This window comes from Ambystoma mexicanum, chromosome 12 (assembly GCF_040938575.1).
Source record: "Ambystoma mexicanum isolate Mex_15411 chromosome 12, UKY_AmexF1_1, whole genome shotgun sequence".
Taxonomy (NCBI): domain Eukaryota; kingdom Metazoa; phylum Chordata; class Amphibia; order Caudata; family Ambystomatidae; genus Ambystoma; species Ambystoma mexicanum.
The window spans coordinates 981,272,743-981,299,685 of record NC_090936.1 but is presented as its reverse complement, the minus strand read 5'-3'; the positions used below and the strand labels follow the sequence as shown (position 1 = coordinate 981,299,685).

At 44.0% G+C, this 26,943-nt stretch overlaps 1 protein-coding gene across 1 annotated transcript in view; it reads right to left on the bottom strand.

Moving 5' to 3' along the window:
• The window catches only part of LOC138514162 (arylsulfatase A-like), a 204,220-nt gene that overhangs the window by 130,063 nt on the left and 47,214 nt on the right, over positions 1 to 26,943 (bottom strand). The window contains exons 3-4 of the mRNA XM_069629469.1: positions 17,333 to 17,551; positions 16,042 to 16,211 (exon numbers count right to left, since the gene is read on the bottom strand). Of these exons, the coding sequence (XP_069485570.1) occupies positions 16,042 to 16,211; positions 17,333 to 17,551 (389 nt within the window). The remainder of the gene's footprint in view (positions 1 to 16,041; positions 16,212 to 17,332; positions 17,552 to 26,943) is intronic.

Here is a 26,943-nt window from a genome sequence, read left to right as displayed (position 1 = left end):
GTGGTTTGCGCAGTGGCGGTGATCACTAGATAGAACAATGTTGTTGTATAGGTCATTTAAATGAGGTGCCTCTAACCATCAAGTAGAGTCTGGAAGGCTCAGAGGCAGAGGCGTAGCCAGAAGTGCCTAACAAGTGGGGCCTGATGCTAATGTAGTTGGTCCCACTGCGGTGACATTAACATCTGTAAATACCCACAGACGTTACTGAGTGGGCATTTACAGATTTTGGGCGGGCCTTGCATGCTCAGGCCCTACCCTCTCTACGCCTTTGCTCAGAGGCCAAGGAAGCTGGCCTGAAGTTTCAAAATATGGATATGGAGAACGCTCCCCTCCTGAGACGACAAATTGCATGAGTTTCCAAGTTATCAATGGTAGCACCTCACCGGGGAGAGGAATGCATTGCAATGGACCTCAGAGATAAAACCATGAATGAACTGAACCAGCATGTGTGACTTGTTCTGCATGAGGAGATGTTTGACCAATGAGGCACAGGAACCTCGACTGTCTGGAGCATCAGTCCCTGAGACTAAGAGTCTGCCAAGCACAACTGAGTATCATGTGAAGCATGAAATGGGGGAACCACCAAGATGCAGAAGCCATCAGGCCCAAAGATCTCTGGAAAAGAATGCCCACCATCCGAGAACTGTCACAGAAGAAGTGGGAGGGATCCAAATTATCCTCTACACTCTCCGGAGGGTGATGGGGGTGCATGCCCTGCCCTTTTGTATCTTACATGAGGTCAATTAACTAAACAGATTGTGAAAGGAACAGTGAATATCTATAATTCATTGACAGGCCCTTGGCAAAACCCAAATCCAGACTGATTGGTGTACAGTCTAGCCACCCTCAACAAATCTTCCAAATAGTGTTATATGTGGATGCCACTGAAACAGGCCAGCCATGACCACTGAAAGCCAGTACCTTTGTGAATAATTGAAAAGCTTAATGTAGCCCAAAGTGGCAGACTGACTGGTAGAACTGATTGATGGTAGAAAACTGCAGTAATCTGCAGTGAGGAGCCTGTGGGGCTAGGTAGGTATGCATCCTGCAGATCCAGGGCCAAGTGAGGCCCCCTGCTTGAGGGCGGCCAGAATCTGAGCAGGCATAACCATTTCTAACCTCTCAAGAAGTAGGTAGAGATTGAACTGTGAGAGGTCTAGAATAATCTGTCATCCTCACCCCCTTGCCTTTCTGAACCACAAGCAAGCATGAGAAACTGATGCTCGATCTATCAGGCAAGGAGATTGGTTTAATTGTCCTGACACAAAGCAGCCTTTCCATCTCCTCCTGATTTTATTCATGAAAGATGCTAGGGGGTTGACAGAGGGGGAACGGAAGGGGGAGGCAATAGCTGTCACCATAATTATGCTTCCCCAGAATTGTCCCAATAGGATGCGGGGGTCCAGGATCACAGAGTGCCAAGCAGTCAGGAGGAAGGTGATATACCCGACACATCTAGCAGATATACCCGGCATTTCACTGGCTAAAAGTAACCAAACCTTTGACATGGTTTTCCACCAGTGAACAAAGACATACAAATTGGGTAAATAGTTCTGTAAACAAAAGGATGACCTCAACCATCCATGGCCTTCCCATATATGGTCCCTTGGGACCCAGTAAAGGCAGAGGTTATTACATCTATTCCAATTGTCATGGATATTAATCACCTTTGATGCCACATGATTTATTTTCTGTCTATATCCGCTATGGTATCTTCAATCCTATCCACCCTGTCCTCTTCCTCCATGAAGAGTTTGAGGGAAGTAATCACAGCAAAACACTCAGACAGGGTGAATATTTCCTCTTGCACTGAGCAGAAAGTGGGACAGTTAATGTCATAATGCTGTTTTGGCAGTGTCCATAGATGTAGAAGGAGTGTGTCAGTCCATCACTGAATAAAACAAAATGAAACACTTACTATTTTTAAGGTGCATGACAGTAACCTTAATCTCAAATAATCCACTGAATGAGGAGGGTGGTTAATGGAGATGGAAATGTCACTAAAGCAACTAAACAATATCTGTAGTTTATCCTCTCAACCCTAGTGTGGCGGATAAATGGTCACAATATTTATATTGCCATTGTGTTGTACTTGTGTCAAGTGGTTCTGTTTGCATGCAGGAGAAAATGGAGGATTGTTGCCCCGAGGGCATGCAAAATGGCAGGGGATAGACGCATGTTTAAGTGGAACGCATGGGCCACACTTGGAAATAGGGTTTGCCAGCCAATGTTAGCTGCAGCCAAAATCGTGATTGGGCATTTTTTCTGGCTGAAACAGTAATACCAGACTACCTGCCAACTTCATCACAGAGCATTGAGCAGTTGTCCCAGATGCCGGGTCAAACACCAGGAGTCAATACATGCATCGGATGTGCTGCACACTGGCACCCTAAGTCAAAATGTGTAAGCTTACTGAGGACTCTTACAATGTTCGAGTGGGAGGCACAAACCCCAATAGCAGTGCAGTCCCAAATGGATGAGATTTGGAATTGGGATGGGGAGAGGGGATTCTTGTGACTTCAATAATCAATCAATTAGTTAATTAACCTGGGTTTCACAAAGGCATTGAAACCATGCAATGTGGTTACATAATTGATGAAATACAACAGTCAGCTAGAAAGTTGTCAAGGCCATTATATATGGCCATGATAGACTACTCGTTGGCCTTTGACAAAGTTAATAAAGAGAAATTATGGCACAATTATGAGTGGAGGCTCCCCAATCACTTATCAAGTAGGTTGTATACTAATTGACCTTTTCACAATTGACCTCAGGAGAATAGACCTCGGCAGAATTGACCTAATTTAGAAGTTCAATTAAGACATATATGCGGGGGAAACACCCTGCAACCCCCCACCCTATCCAAAATCCCCTGCAACCCCCACCCAATCCCCTTATATTATTTATAATCCAAAACCAACCCAATACATATATAAAATAACTAAAATAATGTAAAGGTCAATTGTGCAAAAGGTCAATTAGGACCACTATAAATAGGTCAATTGTGTAAAAGGTCAATTGCAAAATGTCAATTTGGGTAATACCATCAAGTATTCTGATCAAATTACATTCAGGTACTAAGTTGCAAGTCTGACCAAATTCACTAGGCCATGTTTCAGCACTTATTGAGACAAGTCTCTGTACTGTGGACATGGGAAAGGCTCTCTCAGGGGCCAAATATATTTCCCCTAGGGTAAACAGAGTAAACATGGATTGGCTCACTTATGCGGATGATGTAATCTTACTAGACACATCGACAATTGGATTGCAAAGATTATAAATTGCTTTTCAGCATTACATGCAGGAGAATAATCTGGTCAAAAACACGTCTTAGACCAAGATCATACAATTTGCGGGAGCCAAAATTAAGAGATTGATCCATCAGTGTCGGTTGCAGGGGAAAACTATTGAAATTGTGAATGAATTTCAATATTTGAATTGTATGATTTTTACACGGGCAAATCGCATTTGGTTGATGGATTGTCTGAAAAGAAACGCCTGGCAGTTGCATGCATAAATAAAAAAACCTGGAAAGATATGGGACATTTTCAGTAACCTCACTGGTTACAGTCTATGAAGGGAAGGTAGTCCCTTATCACGAACTGTTGGGATACGGCTTCTCTAAAATTAAAGGCTTAATTTGGCGATCTGATTGGGTCTCCTATAATGTTTCCTAGCTGCAGTGATCTGCTTTGATTTAGAGTTAAACTCTCTTAATGTCCATGCTCTATGGAGGAAGTTCATATATGTTGACATTTTCAATGGCCTCCCCGTGATTCTCTTTATGAAATACTGTATGGCATAACTTAAGCATGCTTGGAAAATGTGGAACATTATGCGCTAGTAAAGGAGTACCCTTGGAATGCATTATGGAAGAATGGGGTAGAGCAAAAAGAAATATTGAGAAATTAGGACGGGTGTGAGACGTGCAATAGCATCAACTCTTTTAAATTGTTATCTAATATAGCCATGCAGCAAAAGAAATTGAGTGAAATAAGTAGATATATGATAAAATCCCCTTTGCCCTTTTTGAGGAATATGGTAATGTGATATCGATTCTATTTGATAAAGACGCATAAAATATAGAGTAGAGAATTCATGTGCAGAGGGTGGATGTTGATCCTTCCTGCAGACTTCGTTGTGAGGCATGTGGTTATGTTATGCCCTGTTTTAATGAATTGACATATCATATGCTTTGGTGATTTTATATGTAACCATTCGTTTGATTTAAGGGAAAACCTTTGGACCAGAATCATCCCAGGAAATTCTTTAAGGTTGACCTATGCAATTATGCGTTTTTTAATAAGAATTGATTCTATATCTAAAGGGCCTTAAGTAACTAAAAGGAAAGCATCTGCTGTTGAAATTCATGTAAAGGGAGGAGGGGAAAGGACTTGCGCTTCTACAGTTTGGATTTTGTTTTAATGTTTTAAATTTTGTACATTGATGCATGTTTTGGAGATTGCTAACTTAATTAATATGTATTAGCACCCTGGCGAGGTAGACAGCCAGTCGGATGTCTAGGAACGCGCACTTGAACCGCTGGTACAAGACTGTGTTCCATGCCTCCTGGTGGCTGGCTCCTCGACCGCCATCTTACCCCCACCCTCCGTCCCTTTATTTATTTTTCAGCCTCCTACTTACCTTATTTTGCACCATATACGCTCCTTCCCCTTGTTCCCGCAGGCCTTCCTGGCCTTCATGGAAAGGGAAGATGGCTTCCCTTTCCATGGCGGCTGTCTTGGAAAAGGATTTTCCTTCATACAACAGGACACCACTCGCATTGCTGGAATGGAGGATAACGGCCCGGCAGGGTAAATTATCAGCCTGAGCGGGGGATTAACACCATATTAAGTATAGATGAATTTGTAATTGTAATACGTGTATGGTCTGTTTTTAAGCCATGCACACAAATATATAAATAAATTAATCAATCTATACTTTTTTTCATGAAATTAATTTTTTTAAGAAATGTACTAAATTTGAAAATAACATTCATATATGTAAAAAATGAATAATCTATAAATAGAATATATATAATAAAGTACAACACACAAATAACAGATGAAAGTCTGGGGTGAGTAATCTTTCATTACACTCATACATATTTTCCAACTGCAAAAAACACTAAAAGCTCATTCAAACAATGAAAACAAGAGAGCAGATTGATACTGTCTAAGACCATATTTTTTAATGATCTGTGGGACTGCGCGTTGCATGCAGTGTATTTCGGACAAAAAAGTGCAACAAATACCCTGGCACTGCTAAAGTCCTTCCAGGCTGCTTTGGCACCATTTAATGACAATATATTAAATCAGAATTTCGTCAGAATTACACGTAAAAAAATAGGCTTTATTTAATTTAAATAAGATTCAGGGAACAATGTACTTTTTAATGGGCACTCGTGTCTGATTGTGCGTTTCTTCAAGCAAAACTCTTCCATCTGCATAATTTTCTATTATATCGGGAAAATAATTCTGGTTACAGGCATTTCCACATTTCCTACCATAATATAACTGGTACTATTTTCAGGCGGTCTTCAATATGTGGCATCCCAGGTTTTTCATGAAGAATAAACGAGGGACTCGACTTGGGCACCTTCAGAATGCTCTGCAAAAAGGTCCTTCCCACTACAGCCAAGCTGCAAATCTGTACTGCCCCAGATTCCTGCGCCATAAAATGCCAGTCTGATTGTCTTGTCTTGATAGGCCTTAATTAATGACTGAACACGATATTCCCATTTAAGATGCAAAACGAAAGAGAGCGACATTACCCTGTTTCATGCACAGAGCAATTTTAGCCACTTGATTGAACCATTTAATTTCTTTTTACTATAGAAACACCCAATAGTCGTAACTCTCGACCCATTGGAGCCTTTCACTTTTGCATACAACTGGACTAAATTATGCTTTCTTAGTCCCCATATCCATGATCTTGGTCTTTCCTTTATTAATGTAGAAGCCCTTGAAAACCATAAGATCGGCGAACAAGCCTATCACATTTTGGAGCACCTTTGGGATCCTGGCTAGTAGGACTGCTTTGTCCGTGTATATACAGGAGATAGAAAACAACCCAGTGTAGGAACATCTAGAACATTGTTTTAAGTAATTCTTCAAAAAGTTGATATAAACATTAAAGAGTAAGGGGGTGCTGTGGAGCAGCAAAGCAAGATGGCTGCTCAGCTCCAAACCTCTGTTCATCGGCGCATAATCCTTAATTGAATTCAACCTTCAAGGATAGGAAGTAGTAAGAAATGACAGCCCCTGGCGTGAGAAGGTGGAGTTGGAGTCTGCGGTAACAACTCCGTTTTGCTGGCATTGCTTGAGTGCAAAGAGGGTCCAAAGCAGGTCGTGAGGCCTGGCAGTCTCCAGTGAGGAGGGCTGCCACAAGGGAGCCATGCAGAGAGGAGCTGAATCTATTCGGTGCAAGCAAGGATTGCTCAGTGAGTCTCTCACCGAGCTTGGAGACGCCTGGTATGTAGTGAATACTACTTTGAAATTCAGTCTTTGGTGATTAATAGTGTAAAACCTACACATTTCCAATTATGTAACAAAATACTGAGTTTATTGCGAATAGAGGTGAGATAACCTCATATTTGTTCATGTGTTTTAGAGCCCGCTCTGAAGAAGGACAAAATGTCTGAAATGCATCGGTTCGGGCCTCTGCTAATGAACTTTAAATAAAATGATCTTGAGCACTTGGAAGTCTGAATTTATATGAAGATCACTAGTTCCTCAACCTGACGAGGTTGACTCTTAAAAAAATTTCAAAGTAGTATTCACTACATACCAGACGTCTCCAAGCTCGGTGAGAGACTCACTGAGCAATCCCTGCCTGCAACATATTCTTTGTGATGAAGTGTATGTCACATCTATTGGATGACGCCTTGAATCTTTATAAAGAATTTATTAAAAGGATAAAACTTTACAAACTCAAGCAGTGCCCACTTTCCGATCTCCTCTATTCGGTGCAAGGCCTAACGCGGCATGCGCAGGCTGTCATTGTCGATCGGATTAGTCTTATCGGGGCGGCTCTGGCGACGGCATGGGCCATGACGGGGGAGTGGCTGTGACTTGCCCTAGGGAAATTAGCATTTGCAGTTGAGATGGCCCTGCAGTGTCGGAGTTGGCGGCGACCGTGAGCCTGAGGTGAGAGAGTACACCTTACTGCAGACCTTAACGTTGAGAAGAGGCCCCCTCGTGTATGTACTTTCTGATCTTGCCTGGGAGCTGGGTGTCAAGACAGTGTAGCGCTGAGTGCACAGCAATGGCTTCTTCTCGTCTGATCTCCAGAGTAGCACCTGCTATTGCTATATCAAGGAAGAGAATGAGCTGAGTACTACTGGGCCCCCTATGTTACATATACCTGGGTTGTGATCAGGGTTGAACATGCACAGCATGGTGCCTCGACTCGGTGGGCCTGTCTCAGAGTGTATTATATACCTGGAAGGAGGGAGCCATTAGGCTGGCAGCATGGCTCAGAGAACACAGGACAGTGGTGCAGAGTGCACCCTGATAGAGACATGGGCGGCTGGTGATAAGAGTGTGAGAGTATCTGAGCAGGGCCTAGGAATTAGATAACTCATGCCCAACATAGCGCAGGATTGACACCTTTCTGCCATTTTATAGGGCTACAGCATGACCAGGGGCACCAGGGGCGGTAAGAAAACTGGCAGCATGGACAGATTCACCAAGACTGACCCCTCAATGTGATAGGGAGATTCACCGGTGGAATCTTCTCCAACGGGGCCGCAGCCGATGCCTGAGTCCACAGAAATGCAGAGCATGCTAGAAACTTTGCAGAAGGGGTTTGCAGCTGTACATGAGAAACTAGACAATATCATAGTTAATGTCACCACCATCTGGGCACAACTTGCCAAGAAGTCCAGCACATTAATGAGGCGGAAGAGAGAATTGGTGCAACATAAGACACAGTGCATGAGCTACAAACCACTGTGAGTACCCTGGTGAAAGCAGTGTAGCATGTCAAATCCAAGTGTGAAGACATGGAATTCAGGTCCCGCAGAAATAATGTGCAGATAGTGGGGGTCACAGAGGATGCCTTGTCTGGCAACATGGAGCAGGCAGTCCAAACTCTACTCAGGCAAATGCTGGATAACCCATCTTTGTCTCTCTTCGTTGCTGTCGAGAGGGCACATAGAGTGCTCGCCCCGAAACCCAAACCGAGTTTCAACCGACCCGGTTTGGGTTTCGGGGCAATTCGACGACCGATTATTGCCAAAATCTTAGGCTACAATGAGAGAGATCTCCTGTTGAAGTTGGCGCAAGACAAACCGAAATTGTGATTGATATCCCAAGTAATCAGTTTATTTTCAACTTTTCAATATCAGTCGTGCAAGAATGCTGTCAATTTAAGGGTGCGAAGAAACTACTTTGTGAGCGCCACATACAGTATGCAACGCTTTACCCGAACAGACTGCACACTCAGTTCAAGGACAAGCTGTACGTTTTTATGGTGCCGGAAGAAGCTGTTAAGTTTATTGACGCCAAGGTTCCAGTTCCAGACATGGGGTCATCCCTTGTGGGGGCGTGCAAGAGTTGAAAGGGCTATTGTTGCATGCAGGGTCAATGGATATTTTGAAATATTGGTAAATGGCAATGCACGAAAGATGTAATGTGGCTGAATTTACTAATTTGAGAAATAAGATAAATTGCTGTTAAAAGTGCCATGAGTGGCAACGGTTTGCCCCGCTGCGAATGCAAACCAGTTGTTGGGGGAGAGAGATGTGGGAGTTGCGGGAGGGCAGTGAGGGTGTGGATGGGCTCTACGGGGTACAGTTGGGCTTTACAGTTTAAAAAGACTTGGTGGCATATAACATTTTGGTGTGGGGTAAAATATGCGAAGTTAGTCACACATGTATCGAATTTGGTTTAATATGGAGGGGACACGTTTGGAATGTGCAACCTCAAAACCGCTGAGCTGGAATGTAAGGGGGCAAGCCAACTGTATAAAGTCCAGGAAGATTGTTGCACAGGTAAATGCCTGGGTGTTAGGGTACTTTTCCTTCAAGAGGCGCACCTTGTGGAGCTGGTGGCCCAAAAGCTAGCACCGAACTGGGGCAAGCAGCGGTATTACACCTCATATTCCACTAAGGCCCATGGAGTCATGATCATAATACATAAAGCATTGCCGTTTACATGCCTGCAGTCCACCATGGATGTGCACAGGCGTTGTGTTGTAGTTCATGTTTTTTTATGCAAGAAGGAGGTTTTTCTACTTAAGCTATGGCCCCAAACTTTGATGTTCCGAATTTCTACTCGGACGTCCTGGATCGGGCTGGCAGGGTTCTCCATGACCGATATTTTACAGGTAGAGGACTTTAACACCATAATGGATGTGACACTTCACAGGTCCAATGTGGGCCCACGTAGGAGAAGGCGGCTTGCACATTAGCAGAGGGGGTGCGAGAGCAGGGCATGGTGGATGTATGGAGGGTGCGGCACAGGGAGAGTCAAGAACACACCTTTTATTCAGCAGTGCATAGTAGTCCCATATTAATCTATTGTGCCTCTCGGAGTCAATGCTCTCAGATTGTGTAATACACCCGAGGAATCTTTCTGACCACCCCCCCTTGCTGATAGAGTTAAATTGGTCCTCGGAGGGGGGAATGGGCCCCCATGGAGATTCAAGTTAGAGGCATTGTATGACCTAGCCTTTACACCCAACTTGCAGGAGAGTATTACACTGTTTTTCTCTGAGAATTCAAGCTCGGTTTCGACCGTGGCTACGGCTATGGCAGACCGAATTCCGGTTCTTAAAATCCATCAGGCATAAACTCAGTACAGTGAAAATGAGATTGAAAGTTCTGCAGGACCACTATGAATAGGACCCTACACCTGACACGTTAGTTGAGACAAAACTTCCGCTGGATTGTTTCTATGACCTGGCACAAAGGGAGGTCAGATTTTTGCATAGGCAAGCCCTGGCACGCAGGTACGGGGAAGCTGACAGGCCAGGGCATCTGGTGGCATGATTGGTGAGGCGGGGAGCAGGCAAGACCCCTATAACTTATATAGATCAGGAGAAAGGGAATATACGGACAGTGACATAAATGCTGTGATCCATGCCTTTTACACAGTGCTACACCAGCCTAAAGAGGATGCATCTGAGGATGACATTGGAGGGTACATAGATAAAATACTGATGTCACTACTGTCCAGGGATGCAGCAGAAGCTCTTGAGACTCCACTGACTGTGGTAGAGAGCAAGGAGGAAATCATGGGATTATCAAATGGTCAGGCGCCAGGGACGCATGGGTTAGTTGCAGAATTGAATAAGAAATTCCAAGACACATTGATCCTATATCTGTTCTAGATGTGGGAGGAAGCTCTAGGTACCGGTAACTCCCTGAGACAGTCAGGGAGGCCATGATAACATTATTTTCTGAACCTGGAAAGGCTTCTAACTACTGCGCCTCGTACCGCCCGCTTTTTGATGCCTCATTTAATCCACAAAGATCAGTCTGGGTTTATACCCAGGAGGGCTGCAGCGATCATTGTGAGGAAACAATACAATGTGATGTCCCTGGTTGCACCAGACTCTCGTGCAGTTGCTATTTCCTTGGACATGCAGAAAGCATTTGATACAGTGCACTGGCTGTATCTCTTCCAAGTACTGGGGAATGATGGGCACGGGCCTAGATTTATTTCATGGTTGAAACTGCTATATGCGGCACCGATCGTTAGAGTAAGCACGAACAGGACTCGGTCAGAAGTCATCAAGCTGCAAGGTGGAACGAGGCAGGTTTGCCCGCTGTCCCCACTGTTATTTGCCTTGGCTATTGAGCCACTACCAGACCTTACGAGACAGCGGCACAATGGTGTGTTCTCTGACTGGGTGCGCCCCTGATATTAATATCACTTTATGTAGACAATATATTTATTTATTGGGCATTTATAAGGCGCTTATACAGCTAGAATAGTGTTTCAAAGAGCCACAAGGCAGAAGGGAAGAGAACAAGGGAACAAAACATGACGATGGATTAAAATGACAATGAAAAACAAATAACAACAGTGGTCGTACTAGGCCTTGTGATATTCAGAGCGGGCAAGTGCAGAGAGAGAGGGGGGACGGGGGTGGGGGTAAGTGGTGGAGGGGCCCCCCTGTGGGGAAAGTGCCAGAGTGCCAATTGCAGTGGCAATAGGTAAGTGCAAGGCAGTGACCATCTGGTAAGAGGGAGGTCATCTGCCAATCAATGAGTGCAGACCTGAGGAACACCACATGCCAGTATGGGCCAAAGGCAAGTGACGGGGGCGGATGCTGTAAGCGATTGGGCAGAAGGCCAGAACCATAATAGGACTTTTAAGGGCCTGGTCTGCTAATCTCAATGACTGTGGGGGATTAGCACGGGAGGGAGAGAGGAAAGGAAGAGGAGAAAAGGAAAGTCTTGAGATGCTTGCAGAACTTGAGGAGATTAGGCTCAAGATGAAGTGAGGGATTGGGACTGTTTCAAAGGAGGGAGCCAGCCGAGGAAAGGGATCAACCACAGCTCTCTGCTTAGAGAAGCGTTTGACCAGCAGAAAGTAGCAGCCGGAAGATCGTAGGGATCTGGAAGGAGAGTATTTAGTGACAGCGAGTTGCCGATAGTGTGGCTCCTGGCCCTAGACAGCCTTATGGATGATGCAGAGGGATTGGTGTATACACAAAATCCCCCAGTGAACAGTGTGGCTGTGTTAAGAATGGTAGAAGATTTTGTGAGATTCTCAGGTTTACATCTCAATAGAGATACATTTGAAATGTTTCCCTTGACGGATGTTGTCCTTACAAAAGAGGAAGCACAATGGCTAAAAATTGTGAAGACCTCATTGAAATATCTGGGCATAGCGGTACAAAAACCACAGGCTGAGACAATAGTGTTGAAATATGCTTCATACATATCACAAATAGGAATTAAGCTGCCAAACTGGGGGAAAATCCCAATGTCAATGATGGGTCGGCTTTCATTGATCAAAATGATAGTTCTCCCGGAACTGTTGTATATGTTCCATAATACACCAGCATGGCCGGGTAGAGTGGTGTTGAAAGTGATACAGGCAATATGTACATAATTTGTCTGGAGTAACCGAGGGGTTCGCTTGGGATGGTTATCGTTAATCCACCCGTGGGCAGAAGGGGGGGTTACATGTGCCTCACTTTGAATTGTACTACCTGGCTGCACAGGGGCTGTACGCAACATATTGGGAGGAATTTGGTTATCCCCCACTACATGTTCATTTAGAAAAGAGAGCAGCAGGTGGAACCCCCTCACAAACTATCCTATACGGGGCCATGTACAAACCTGTGAGCCCCTTAGCTTGGACAAGACTCCATAGGATGGAGTAACCGAGGGGTTCGCTTGGGATGGTTATCGTTAATCTACCCGTGGGCAGAAGGGGGGGTTACATGTGCCTCACTTTGAATTGTACTACCTGGCTGCACAGGGGCTGTACGCAACATATTGGGAGGAATCTGGTTATCCCCCACTACATGTTCATTTAGAAAAGAGAGCAGCAGGTGGAACCCCCTCACAAACTATCCTACACGGGGCCATGTACAAACCTGTGAGCCCCTTAGCTTGGACAACACTCCATAGGATGCAGGGTATAGACTCTACGTACGATAGGCAGGCTCCTATTTGGGGGTTACAACACCTAGTGCCAGCAGTAGACCCTTCGATTGAAAAGAGTTGGAGGATGGTGGATGTTACTGCTGTGAGGTACGTGCAAAGGCCGTTCATTACTGGGGAAGATTTCAAGGAGTATGTTGGAGATTCACCGCTACAGACTATGTATTACTGGACAATGAGGTCTGCTTTTCAATCTAAGTGGTCATGCTTCGTCAACGAGCCAAATATCAACTCACGGGAGTCATATATACATGAGGCCATAGCTGGGAACAAGGCTAAAAGCATCTCAATACTGTACAGGCATCTACTCGCTACAGGGGCCCGGATAATAAGGCAAAGTGGGAACAGGATTTCCACATGGTATTCTCCGAGAAGTAGTGGTTAGACATTTTCAGTTTAACTAAAAAGATATCGTATAACTTTCGCCCCATTCAATTTATGATTGTAAATAGGTTACACTATTTTCCCGCCAAGGTTCGGTTATTTGGTACAGGTTGTACGGGCAAATGTGCAGGAAGTGAGGAAGACCTATTACACATGTTACATACCCGACCACATCTGTCCCAGTACTGGGAGCGAGGGTGCGCTATACTGCAGGATGTGATTGGACAGCAGCTGCCTTTACCCTCCCACGTGTGTGTTCTAGGCTTTCCTGGTAAAATGGCAGAGGAGAAGCATAGATTCCTGAACCTGGGTCTGCTGCTTGCCAAAAAACATATATCGGTGAGTTGGAATATGCATCAGCCACCAACGGTTGATGAACGGTTCCATTATGTAACTTGGGCCAATGATGCAGAAGAGGTTTATGGGACTCTAGTCCATGCTAGGAGTAGACCAAAAGATATCTGTATGGACTTCCGGCAATGCCTCTGTGATCACAGTGGGAAGGATTCAGAATCAGACAAAGGCAGTATAGCCGTCACGTGAGTCATTTGTGAGTACACCGGAATTGTTAAAGTGTTGAAGCTGTGTGATTTATATGTACTGTAGATTTTGTAGTGTCACCAAGCACAACTAAATAAATGTTAATAAACAAATTGTAAACAATTGTGGAAAAGGGATCTCAAACAACGTATACATTATTAATTTGACTAATAAAACAAATATATAAAAAAGAGTAAGGGGACAAGAACATACCCAGGCCTTACTCCCATGCAGGGAAATCTCCTGAAAGGCCATACCTGATTTGGACTGTGAATAAAGCTTTCAACAAAGCGCTTGCAATGTCTTGGCTCTATACTAGATCCCACAATAAATTCCTATTCAGAGAGTCAAAAACACTTGAGAGGTCCTTAAGTGCTCCGTATGTTAGTGACCCACATGTAGCATTGTACTTGGAATATTTAATATTAAATTCATAATCTGCTCTTCTGCTCCTACCCTTTTATTTTTAAACCGTATGGATTCCCGACAGAGTTTTGGAATCATAAACCCAAATCATGAGTCTGCTGTGCATTACACTCCCAAAACGTGTACTTGCTGCATCCAGCAGTGAAATAGGTCTACAGTATGCTGGATCAGCGATGGTCCCCTTTTTAAAAATTGGTACTTTAATCACCAGTTTCCAGGAGCGAAGGGTTGTAAATGACAGTCAGAAAACAGGAAGTGCGGTGGCAAACCCTGAAGAAGTGAGTCTGTTAGGGAGTCGGGTTAAGCAGCAATTTTTTAATGCGTGTCCCTAGGGGTCTGTTGCATTCATAAGAACATGGATTATTGTTCTACAGTACCTGCTTGGACAGTCTGCTTTACCTGCCGGTTGACTACTTCTTGACCTACAAAGGTACCTCAAGTCATGCATAACTTTACTGGCAGTAGCCTTCACAAATATAGGTACAGACATATATAAAAAAGATAGTGGAACGGTCTTAACTCACATTTTGCTGTGGCCACCATATTTTCTGATTCAGGCAGCTTGGTATCAGCTCTCACACCTGCGAAAAATCAAGCCCTTCCTCCCTGCGGGCAGCTTTAGATCCACTGTTTAAGCACTGGTCCTTTCCCACCTGGATGGGGGCAATACGCTCCTCCAAGGCCTCCCTTCATCCTCTGTGGTGCCGCCGAGAGTGTCCTACACGCAGCTGCACGCCTCATCAAGGGTCTACGCAGATACGACCACATCACCCCGGCCCTCATCGACCTTCACTGGCTCCCACTGCATGCACGATTCAGCTTCAAGTCCTCATGCATCAACTATAAGACAGTCGCCCTCAGGTCACCCAGCTACCCTGCGGAGAAACTCTCCATCTCCGGCAGACAGCGCATCACCAGAAGCCAGGAGAAGTGCAGACTTGAAATCTGCTGCTGCAAAAAGTAAAGGACCAGAAAACAAGCCCTCTCTGCCTACGCCCCAAGACTATGCAACCTCCCCATTGGCGGCATCAGACTCGCCCCCACGCTACTAAAATTCAGAAAAGAAATCAAGACCCAGCTCATCAAGGAGTCGCTCCTTCGCAACGCCTAGGCTATCACCTCGCCCCTTGAGCCACCTGACTTGCTAAATGCTGCCCGCCCGTCTCCTCCCCACCCACGGGTACAACTGTACCCCCTCCTCTGTCCCCCTCTGTATCCTACCTCTCACTATATATCTTTTCTGTTGTTGCCACTAAGTGGAGCTCTGTTATTTATCTGTACTGTTGTAGACCTCTGTAAATCGCTCTTTTGCTTCTCGAAGCTAGATCCGCGCTCAATAAATTTACTAATAATAATAACTGTTACTTCATACTTTGCCTAACTGTACCCCAGTCCCCTAAAACCTCACCTATTCTTTTATTAACATGGATCAAACCTTCTTGAGTGCGGTATCATAGTGAAAAAATTGGCAGTATGGCAGAAAGCAATCAGGGGTATGTGGACGAGTTGTCCAGTGTTCTTGACTGAAGAAATGTTGCTGCAATGTGAGTGTAGGTTTTATTTACACCTCTCACCCATCGTGGTACTATTAATCCAGCCATAAATCTGAAGACTGATTATAAATATCTTCTTAAATGATGTACTACCCACTCTTCCAAGTATTGATTCAAGAACAAGCATCTCCGTTCTGGTCCTCGAGACCCCCAAACCACAACAGTCTCTCAGGGTAGCCACTGGCTGTGTAAGTAACTCCCATTTAGATGAACAGTCCTCAAATGTACTAATTGGTTATGCTGACTCAAACTGTGTACCCTAGGGAAATTGAGGGGTGTATGATTTACGAGAGACATTCAAATGTCTCAAAGTATTGAACACCCTAGAAGGGGATGTGTTTTCAACCAGATTAATTCTTGAACTAGTTGACACAATAGGATTATGAAGTGAATTATAAAGTTAAGGAACACGTAGCAACAGTTTATCTAAAGAGGCAGGAAACAAAATCTACGAAAAGCAGGTTCTTGACAGGGCCACGGTAGCAGCCAAGGTTCCATCTCGCTCCAACTCACCCATTGTCAGATGTAAAGAACAGAAGGGTGTTGTTCTCTACCCCCAGCTCCTGTAGAGCATTTTTCAGCTTGCCCACTGAGCCATCAAACTCCATCAAGGCATCTCCGTAGGGTCCTCGGGGAGACTTTCCAGCATATTGTTCACCCGCATATTGGGGGACGTGAGTGTGCTGGGGTGAGAAGGTAAATGCAGAAGGTGAGTCACAGCACAGCAGCAAATTTAGAAAGTGAGGTGCTAATTAACACCACATTTAATGAGATCAATGCAGGAAGAAAATGCTTTGAGTGGCTGTGGGGAGACCACGGCATAAAAGACATCTAAAGAGGGACTGAAATCGCTCAGAAGGGAAGAGAATGAAAAGGGGAGTGTAGGAAATTATAGAAAAGGAGATGGAAAAAAGGATAGGTTACAGAGGAAGAATGAATAAACAGTGATGAGAGAGAAAAGGGAGGTAGGATAGGAAGAGGGAGTGCAGAGGCAGACAAAGGGAGGGGGAAAGGTAAAAGGGATCAGCAAAGCAGAGACAGAAAAGGGGGCAGGGCAACAGAACAAAGAAGGTGTGACACATGAAAGAAAGGAGGGAACAGAGAGGCAGAAACCAAAGTTTCATATGAATAGTGAAATGGAGAAATATGGGGAGCTAGCCTGCCAGTGCAAAGATAAGATTCAGAAGTCGGCAGAGGTAAGGTCAAGCAACGAGGAGGGAGAAGACCAACATAAGAGCGTGTCTTGATATGGGGCAACTACTCCAAAAAGAAGGAAGATCAAGCATGATGCTGAGATAAATCTGACAACTGCCATCCTTGAAAAGGTGAAAGTCGGCATTATAGGACTGCTCGTGAAGCTGCTCGTGAAGCGTTCTATCAGCCATGGAAGGTTGCAGCCTTCAATATTAATCTCACTGTATGAGCGAGGCACTCTATTCCATTATATTGCCACATAGGGCACCTTCAGGCAGGAATAGAATCTCCGACCCTTGTTATGCACCATGTCAAGACTACATCTCAATAGGTCTAAGGTGATAGAAAGATGGGACCTATACTGGCCCAGAATTGGCACACTTGCAATGATTAGACCTGTCAGAGCATCAAGTGCTTAGAAAGCAGACTAACCCACCCAGAAACTAGGAACAATCCAGTATGCACAGGCAGAGCTAGGTGCATGCCAGTTGAGTCGGACATTTCATCAATTCTTTCTAGGCTCTATCAGACTTTCAGAACCAAATCTCTAAAGGGGAACTGGACACAGTTAAGTCCATTTCTGAAAGCTTTAATGGCGCTGTTGACTTACATGGGAGGCAAAGTAGAGGAAGAAGGGCTTTCCACACTCCACAGAATCAGCAATGAAAGATTGTGCAAAGTCAATGTACATTTGCTCGAGTTGGGTGAAGTCAACCGGCTGCTGGATGATCTGCTCATTCCGTAGCAACGGGAGGAGCACCTGATCTTGTTCACAACCTCCAAAACATGTGGTATTAGGTGGGAAACAGATCAGATTCTGGCAAGGACCCTGAAGAAAGAACAAAAACACAAAAAGAAATTAGGCCACAAAGTTAATCTGAGAACGATACTACCAAGCAATGGTGATGCCCCATCTACTATAACAGTGGCATGGCTGGGACCGTGGTAGTAGGAAGGAGCTGTCTTTAAAGGTGGTGAGTGCTCAGATGTGTGCAAGGGCGGGGTGATAAAGAAAACAAGGAAGTTATCAAAGGGTATGGTTGGGCAGACCAGTGGATAAGACTGGTTTTGTAGCATGGCAAGGCAGGGGAGATCTTGGCAATATGCAGATGTAGAAAAGGGTTTGACGATGATAGGGAAAGTGTTTGACAGAACACCTACCACATGGGGATAGTGGAACTCGTGGAAGGGATTAACGGCTAGGGTACCCAAAACACAGGACATGTTCTTTATTCCCTGGCCTTTGGTACGAAGTATTAAAGAAAAGTATTCAACATAGGTTTCAAAACTACCAAGAATATTACCCAAAGCCCAGTCAGTTTATTCTCTAAACCTTTGTCTTTTGCAAAAACATTTCCATGAGCATATTCTGAGGTCATCAAGTCTGTCAATTCCTTTAATATGTCTGAGCTTTGCAATGCCTCAATACTATCCATCTTGCATCTGCCAGAGCCAAGCCCCCCTCCGCGTCAACACCCAGAAGAGAATCAGATGATCTTCCTAACAGAAGCAATGCACGTTTGGGGGTGATGTGGAAAAACTCAAAGACTTCACCTCACGGTTTACATGAGACTGGTCAGACAAACGTTTAATACCAGCAAAGCAGAAGATGACACTGGAACATACACGTACCATGACAGCTTCATACAAACTTACTAATCCCCAATGGGCACATTTCCTCTGCTCCTTAGCTTATTTAGCTTCTCTAGTACATTGAAGCCTATGTGCGACACACAGAATTTACAACTCAATATAGGAAGGTCACTCTGGCTTCACAATTATCTTCAAAGTGTTTCAATGTGCAAGCTATCAATTCAAGGTAATGCGGATACCCCTGTAGGTCTAAAAATGATCATTACTGCTGGGTGCTTGTCAACTTTGAATTTTCAGTGCTTGCCAGGCCTCTTTTTGAGGTAGAGTCGAACTGTTCTGGACTGTAAAAATTACACAGCGGGCGTAGACACGTTTGTGTGCCAAAACGGAAAACAGAAATTCATCTTATAAGCAAGCATACATATTTAAGATGATTCCTATAACTTAACTAGGCCAGTGCAAGATTATGCAGCCTAAACTTGGAGTAATACAGTATTTTCATCATTTTCTTATTCTCTTATAATTAAAAATGGTTTCATCCTAAAATTGAAGTCTCCTTATTTCAGCTTTTGAGAAGTGCGGTTTGAAGTGCAAGCAGTCCTGCACAGGATAGTTTTACTGTAGTGAGAGGAGGTGCTATCTGGCATCAATTACTTTGGCCGTGTGAATCTGCAATCTGCAGTCTGCCTGGTTTTATAAAATGGCTAGCGCCGCACGTTTGTGCACGCACATTTGAGAAGTGTGGTTTGAAGTGCAAGCAGGCCTGCACAGAATCGTTTAACTGTGGTGAGGAGAGGTCGTATCTGGCATCAATTGCATTGGCCATGTGAATCTACAGTTTGCCTGGTGTTACAAAACGGTGAGTGCTGTGCATTTCCACATGTGTGTTTGAGAAGTGTGGTTTGAAGTGCAACCAGTCCTGCAGGACGACGGGCTTGGCTCTGGCAGAAATTTGAGTGGTGGGACAGTTCATCACATGAAGACTACAAGTACGTGCTGTCGTGATAATCATACATAACGAGTGGGGCTGTTTCCTACTGATAGTCATTAAGTTAAACAAACAAAAGTCAAAAGCAAAATCAAGTACTGCCAACTGTGCACTTAGAAATGCTGTCACGAAGAAAGCTTAAGCCTGAAGCTGTAATGTACGTCCCAGAGATGAGAACAACGCACATGTTAGCTCAGGTCAAGTCCTGGAAGAAGGGGGAGACAGGCAAGGGCAACCAGAGATGGCCGTAAAATCTGCTGAAGATAAACAGAAGGGCAAATCACGAATTTCTTTGAAATAGAAACTAACAGGTGTGAGCCCGTGGTTCCCTGGGGGAATCAGCAGAGATGAATGATACGCACCGCTAAACATAGACAATAGTAGACACTAATCAGCTCTTGAACATATGTTAGACCCTCCAGTATGAAAAGAATATGACATCTCATGGGGGAATGACTGAGGGAACGCTGCCAGTGAATAATGAGCATGCCAGCTCTATTATTGAAATTGAGTCTACAGCTAATCACCTCCCTGCTTCCTGTTTGCTAACAGACAGAACAAGGAAGAGGACTCCGTCTTCGACAACCACTCGAACTTAGATAGCACCACATTGGATACCTTGGAATTTGCATACTGTTAAAACTCTGCAGCAGAACTCATGAACACACATGTTCACAGGTGGCAACATTATCCAGCATCCAGCGTATTCAAGAGAATTCACTGGAGGACAAGCCAGCGAATATGTTGAATGAAATTAACAACACGGGAGTGGTTGGGTCGACTACTACAACAGAGGAGAATGAGGGTATAGACCATCTGGATCATAGGTCTGTAGATGGAACCGAGATGGTCAGGAAGGTGCTGAATGCTCCAAAAACAGTTGCTGAGATTGGTGACCATGGCCCTTATGTGTCCTCCCGGGTCCTGGCATCCCACAACCAATCGCCTACAGCCTCCACCCCTCCCAGCACTTTGCCTTGGCACAGACTGCCCTGTGCCACCACAGGCCTGCACTTATTTATTGGCAGTTGGCTAGTCTACCTATGCACTTACGGATGCTCACTCCCAAGCACTTCCCTGTTGATACACCTAGCACTTACCCTCCCCACTCCTTCATCCCTCTCTCTCTCTCTCTCTCTCTCTCTCTCTCTCTCTGCACTTTCACGTTCTAAATGCTCACAAGGCCTAGTAGGTCTGCAGCTATCTTTCATTGTTTTATTGGTTTTCATTTGCGTGTTCCCTCCCTGTTGTCCTGTGGGCACTTTGAAACACAATGTACTTGTTGTATAAGTGCCTTACAAATGCACAATAAATAATAATTAAATAAATGACAGTAAGGCCAGTCTATTTGTGTTTGGAAAAGAGAGACAGCGCCTAAACAGGATAGCAGCATTGAAAGCTAATAATTGAACTAAATACAAAGGAGCATTATCTACGACCACTGATCTGTAAGGGTCTGACAAACCTCCAATAGGAAGTACAAAAAAGGCAAGGAAAAAGGCCAAAAGGAAACTAAAAGGAGCCAGCAAAAAGAATGCTCAGTTAACTTGTTGGCATGTGAAAGCATCTGTTAAACAAAATACAAAAACAAATGTGGATGAGAGCAGAGATGTTCCAAATTGTGAGGAGGATATTATTTCAGAGCTAGAGGAGTGTTGCACTCCAGGAATGGGTGCACTGTACTCGGCCCCGAAAGCAGTGGAACATCTACGAAAGCAAACTCCAGCGGCACAGGGCTTAACATGGAAGAAGACAATTGCAAGGAATGTATAATTAGTCAACTGTTCCCACATAATGATGAATTATGGTTAAATAGGGCAGACATATTACAAGTTGTTTACACTGCACCTCAGTTGCGAGTATTACAATCAAGTGACACTGACTCTGCTTAACTACAAGAGGATGCTAAAATATCTACCAGAAGGGACCACAGCTTCACAGATGCTGTAGTTCATTTAGTAAGGACAGATCAGCAGCGATTACAGATAATGGGGTATGACATTGAATTTTTGAAGATCCCCCGCGAGACTCATGGTGAAGCCTCCAAGTGGGATCCACCATGTAGGCAAAATGTTAGGATTCTGAGTAAGAACACAGTTCATAATACAGTCGGAAATGTTGTAATTACGGAAGTAATTACGTCCAGTGGGCTCTTAGGATAACCTCCTCCATGAAGGGTCGAATGGTCACCAGCAAGATCATGGGGTATGAAATTGCAGAGCGACCTTTGTCCAGATATCAGACCATGTTTTGGCTGAATCTAAAAATGTTCAGATTCTAGGAGACACATACCTGTCTAAACTTCACTTTAAAAAAAAACAGGCTAAACAGTTAGAGAACACTATTGATAATTGGACCTTCTCCTCCTGGTTTAAGGGAACCACTCAGAAAAAAGGCATACACTTGATGTCACCAGGTCAACTACCTATCTAGAGATAGCATCACATACAATGGTTGCAGGAAGAGATCAGCATCTGATCCTCAAAAAATATCAGTCCCCCAATAAGGCAATAGAACAAGTCCCCTCACAACCTACCATTATCACCATCAAACCCCTGAAAACAATTAAGCAAGCTTTCCAACAAACTTTCCTCTGCAGATATTTCTGATTCTGGTCAAAACCCAAATACCCTAGTGGATACTCTGTGCTAAGAGATCACCCGATCATGAGACATCCTAGCACCAGCTGTCTAGAAAAACCCACATCCCAAAAGAAATTAACAATTGGTGTGATGGCAAACCCAAACCCAAAACCCAGAGAAGAATCTGACAAAACCAAGAATTCAGGTAGAGGAAATGCCTCACAGAGCACTACCACGTCATGATAGAAAGCAGTATTTAAAATCTTCAAAGAATTGAATGCAACACTTCAAATATCCACTGTCTTCACACCATCACAGACCTTGGCAACAAGTTTTCCCACGCTTTCACTGATAAAATCCAGATATTCAGATACAATATCACTAGAGAAATGTCTCTTCATTTCCACACATTCAGAGAACATTACTTTAGCCTCCAACTTCAAACCCACCTTTCCCACCAACATCTACTTGCTTGATAAGGGATTGAAGGCCTCATGGTTGACACCTCCCCCTTGTCCCACAACCTTTATTAAGGTCAACACTTGACACATACCATCTTCCTCATCTGCAACTAATCTTTCAGGACAGGTATGGAGGATGATGCCTTAACAATCATTAAAAAACACCCCCTCTTGACTGCAACAGAACCAACTATCGCCGCACTTTAATATATATATATATATATATATATATATATATATATATATATATATATATATATTCCCTACAAAAAAAACTTTGTTGAGGGGACGTTATGGTTAAGTTGCCCTACGAAAATCCTGTGCACTTCACTAAAGAAAAATGTTCGCCCTCCCCATTGTGGTTCAAATTAAAAACGAAAAACCCCTGAAATTCGCCAGTTATGGGAGACTGAGCCCCCTTACATGTCATTGCCACTGTGCACTGCTAACACTAACACCCAGAACATGAAAGCTGTCCTCTGAAATGTCACTGATGGCATCAATGACGACATCACTTGCCTAGCCCCTTTCTTTTCCAGAAAGTATGTAATATACAGGGATGTGATTGCACACTGAACGTTGAGCACATTTATTACCATTCACGCAGGATGCCACGCACATGAGGACTTGTGCAAACTTGCTGCACATGATGATCTGCTTAAAACGGACAGACAAGATTACTAGAAATGTTTGAAGCAAGACTTCAGACAGTCAGGTATGTTGACTCGCTGCCATGACCCTTGCCCCTGGCCCTCACTGGAAAGTCAGCCTTCCAATTAGGGCCAGGTCAAAGGCCTTAAAACCTCATCCAAGACTCCTTTGGCTAGTAACCAGGCTCATAACCATCATGAAGACCAACATTAGAATGGGACTATTTACTTTGGACTATTTAACTTGGGGGGGTTCAGCCAACATGGAGGCACACACATAGCTCAGTTACAAGGAACTGAGCTATGCGGTCTAGTCTTTTGGGTGTGGCAGGCCTGGGACTACTTTACCTGGACTACTTTGGGTGTGGCAGGCCTGGGACTATTTTACCTGGACTACTTTACCTGAGACTATTTAAACCACACACTCAAACAGCAGAACATGCTTTGCGTTATTCTACTGTGGGCAGCGTAATGCTCATTGTGTCCAGTTCTTTGATGCCAGCTTACCTGAAACCAAGGACCTGCAGAGAGAGAAAGAACACTACAAAACTTACCTGGAACAGTATCCTGTCTTCAATCCATCGCTGACTTCAGTTCCACTCACCTGAAGGTACAAACACCATCATCCGGCAACGCATGCATCCGGGAATACCATAACCTGGAAAGAGGAGAAAGAAAGACAGCATTATTAAGCGTTTACTCACGTTTCCTCCCGAATGAAGAAATCCACACAATTCTTACCTGGGTATTCATCTTCTGGTCAGTATCCTTGCTGGAACATTACGGTGCTCGGCGAGGAACATCGCAACCTGCAAGGAGAGAAAAGACACAGGTTAGCAATATAAAAGGCGAAACAGCGCCGCGCATCGCACATTACTCACCGGACAGCATCGCGACCACCGCGCTTTCGCCTACCGGCCCATGCTCATCTTCAAACTGCATGACAACACCAAAATACCTTTCCATACCTAAAAGGAAAGAAGCAAGACATTATTATTTCAACTAAGAGGAACATAAGAACTGCATATAAAGACTGTAAAGCAGCAAACCTACGGAGTCGCAGCAGGCCTGGATTCCCACAGGGGGCTTGCACCAGTGAAGTAACTTGGTCGCTGCTCGCCCCCATATCTACATGCCCCTGCCACAAGGAGCAGGAGGGAGAATCCACCTTTTACACTATTAAGGTGAGGAGAAGGCCCAAGGGGGGGAGGAAGGAGTTGAGGCCAAGGGAGGTGGGAAAACAAAGACAATCTGGTATTGAATCCAGCTCTCCTATATTGCAGACCCATCTTTAACCAGAGGCATTACCATGGGACAGTGAGAGGGTTCGAAAATGCAAATCATCCAACCAGGGCTGGGTGGCGTCCCCGTGGATACCAGGTGAGCGTAACACTCGCCCCACCATTAACCTAATGTTACACAAGACCTATATGACATTTATTTAAAGGGATCCCATAATTTTTCAAGGTCCTTCCCTCTAGAAGGCGTGTTTGAAAAAGACCATCAATCTAATGAAACTTTCGGTGATCTCCATTTGGCACTCATGGCAGGTACGAACAAGTCCATTTAGGAAGCACACATTATTAAGTTATTATAGTATGAACATTTTGCTAACTGACACTACTTTCATTGTTAGTTTACAGTGAACAGGATTCACACATTAAGAAAGTAACAATTGGATTAATACGAAATCCAGCTCCTGAAGAAGGGATAACAGATCCTGAAATGCGCTGAGCCTTTTTCTTTACAAATCCCCTATTTTGTTTTTCCAAATCCCCACATTCTCTAATTTAATGAATTGTTGTTCCTTTAAATTGTGATGACATTATGTACTACCAATTACTGTACTGTTCAATATGAGATGAATATTGTCGATTGGTATTAATATAATATAAAACATATATTTTGAACAGAGGTCTGAAAATGTATCTCTCAAAATACCTCACTGTTGGGCTACCTACAAAACATGCGGGACACCCCACTATGTTCTCATTTGTTATTACACCAGATTGTATTATAAAAAATGTATTTGCCCTTGGACAATAACCCTGAGTGTGCATGGGACGCGAGTGTTCCACAGACTGTGGACACTGTCTCTGTTCTATTTAACCACGACCTGGTGTCAGGATCGGCAAACACACCCGTGCACCTCACTACGTATACTATATTAGTTACTAATTCTGAATAATAAGGGGTGCAACTTTACAAATCCTTTCTGCATGTTTATCAAAATTAAACAGCTGCCATATTTTGTTTTTCTCGACGTGAGAGATAGATGCAGTTATATCCCAGGTTACGGCCGAGGGTATCAAAAAATAAAATGCAGAAAAAAAACATTTGCAGGAAAATAAACATGCAAATGCCATTAGTCTAGGGGTGGGGGGGCAAGTGACCAACAAATTAAACGTAAGAGTTGTAGGGCGTCTAGGGACCAAGTTTGCAACACATAGCTCAAACATTTGTTGCATACCCTCGGTTATAACCGCGGCTACCTGACATTTCAACTGAAACTGCGTCACAGAACGACAAGTGTTGTTGGGGGAATGGGAGAGGGCAGGGAAGGTGAGGAGACCATTGGGGGAGTGGGAGGAGGAGGCACAAAGGAGGGGGGCACTTGGTGGGAGTCTTGGAAGGACAGGAAAACATTTTATTTCCGCTCTTTTTCCCACTAGCCGCAGGTATAATGATGAAAAAGAAAAACTCTCATTGGCTGATGGCGTACGCACGGTTATTCGGCATTGCACACGGTTGTAGCCACATTAACATCTTGCACCACTTGATTGGGTGCGCTTTTTCACACGGTTGTGTTTTGTTAGTATATCATATCGGGGGGTATGTGAAGTTTCGAAACCTTGGAATAACCAGGCTAGATGTGGTGAGCAGGTTAAAATACAGTATGTGATTTTGTAGACTCTAAACTTCAGCAAATTATATTTTAAAAGTGGTGAAATGTGCCGATAATCGCAGCTATACCTGTGCGCGTACACCTGCGGCTAGAAGGATGGGGAATAGGTGAAATTTAAGTGCATTACAGAAAATTACACTGTGCTTTGGCAGAGAGGGTAATGGACATCGTGGGGAGGGGGCAGCTTTTTTTGGGGTGTGGGGATGTAGAGGGGGTATGAGTAGGATATTGGATGTTTATAAAAAGAAAAAAAGATTTTTTTTTAACATTTCGCTTATAGCCACGGCTAAACGGCAGGATGCCTATCATAACCGCGGCTATGAAAGAAAACTTTTAAAAACAGCCTTTTTCGACACATCTCTATATTTATAAAAGGGAAATTTGTGGATGTATCTGTTTGTCTGTTCGAAATGCTCAGCATACTTCCCAACATGCCACAAACCTGAAATTGGGCATGTGGGTAGGTTACATGGTGTACACAATGCAATAAGTATAACATGTACTTTTTTCAGATTTCTTTTTAAGCTGTCTGCCATGCTTACATCTGCCAAATAGCTCTCTGTAGCTGTAGTTCTACGTTCATTGTTCCTAAAGTTCAGCAGTTCATGAAAACATCAGCAGCTCATTGTCCCAAACTTTCCACACTATCAGCATTCTAGCTAACATTCGCGGAACTCACTTTTGAAGTCATGTAGTTGACACAAAACAGTGCTTTTGTAGTAATGCGGGTGAAAGGAAATGGTGCATGTCTCTTCATTAGTGTCCGCAATGACGTTGTCTGTCACATCTGTCATGATAATTACAGGAACTTCATTTCCCACGGAAGTTGATGAATGTATGCCATCTCAACAGTACAAAGCTTAAATGCTTCAGCCCTACACATACAGCACTTATGTTGAGTTTGCTGCGGCCTCCACTGTAGATCGGGACACAAATAATATTGCTGCGCAATCTCAGCACTCCAACTCAAAGTAGCTGGAATCGATTCACAGGATTCATTCTTTTCTCATGGTCCGCTTCATGTGGCTTGCCCCAGATTTGG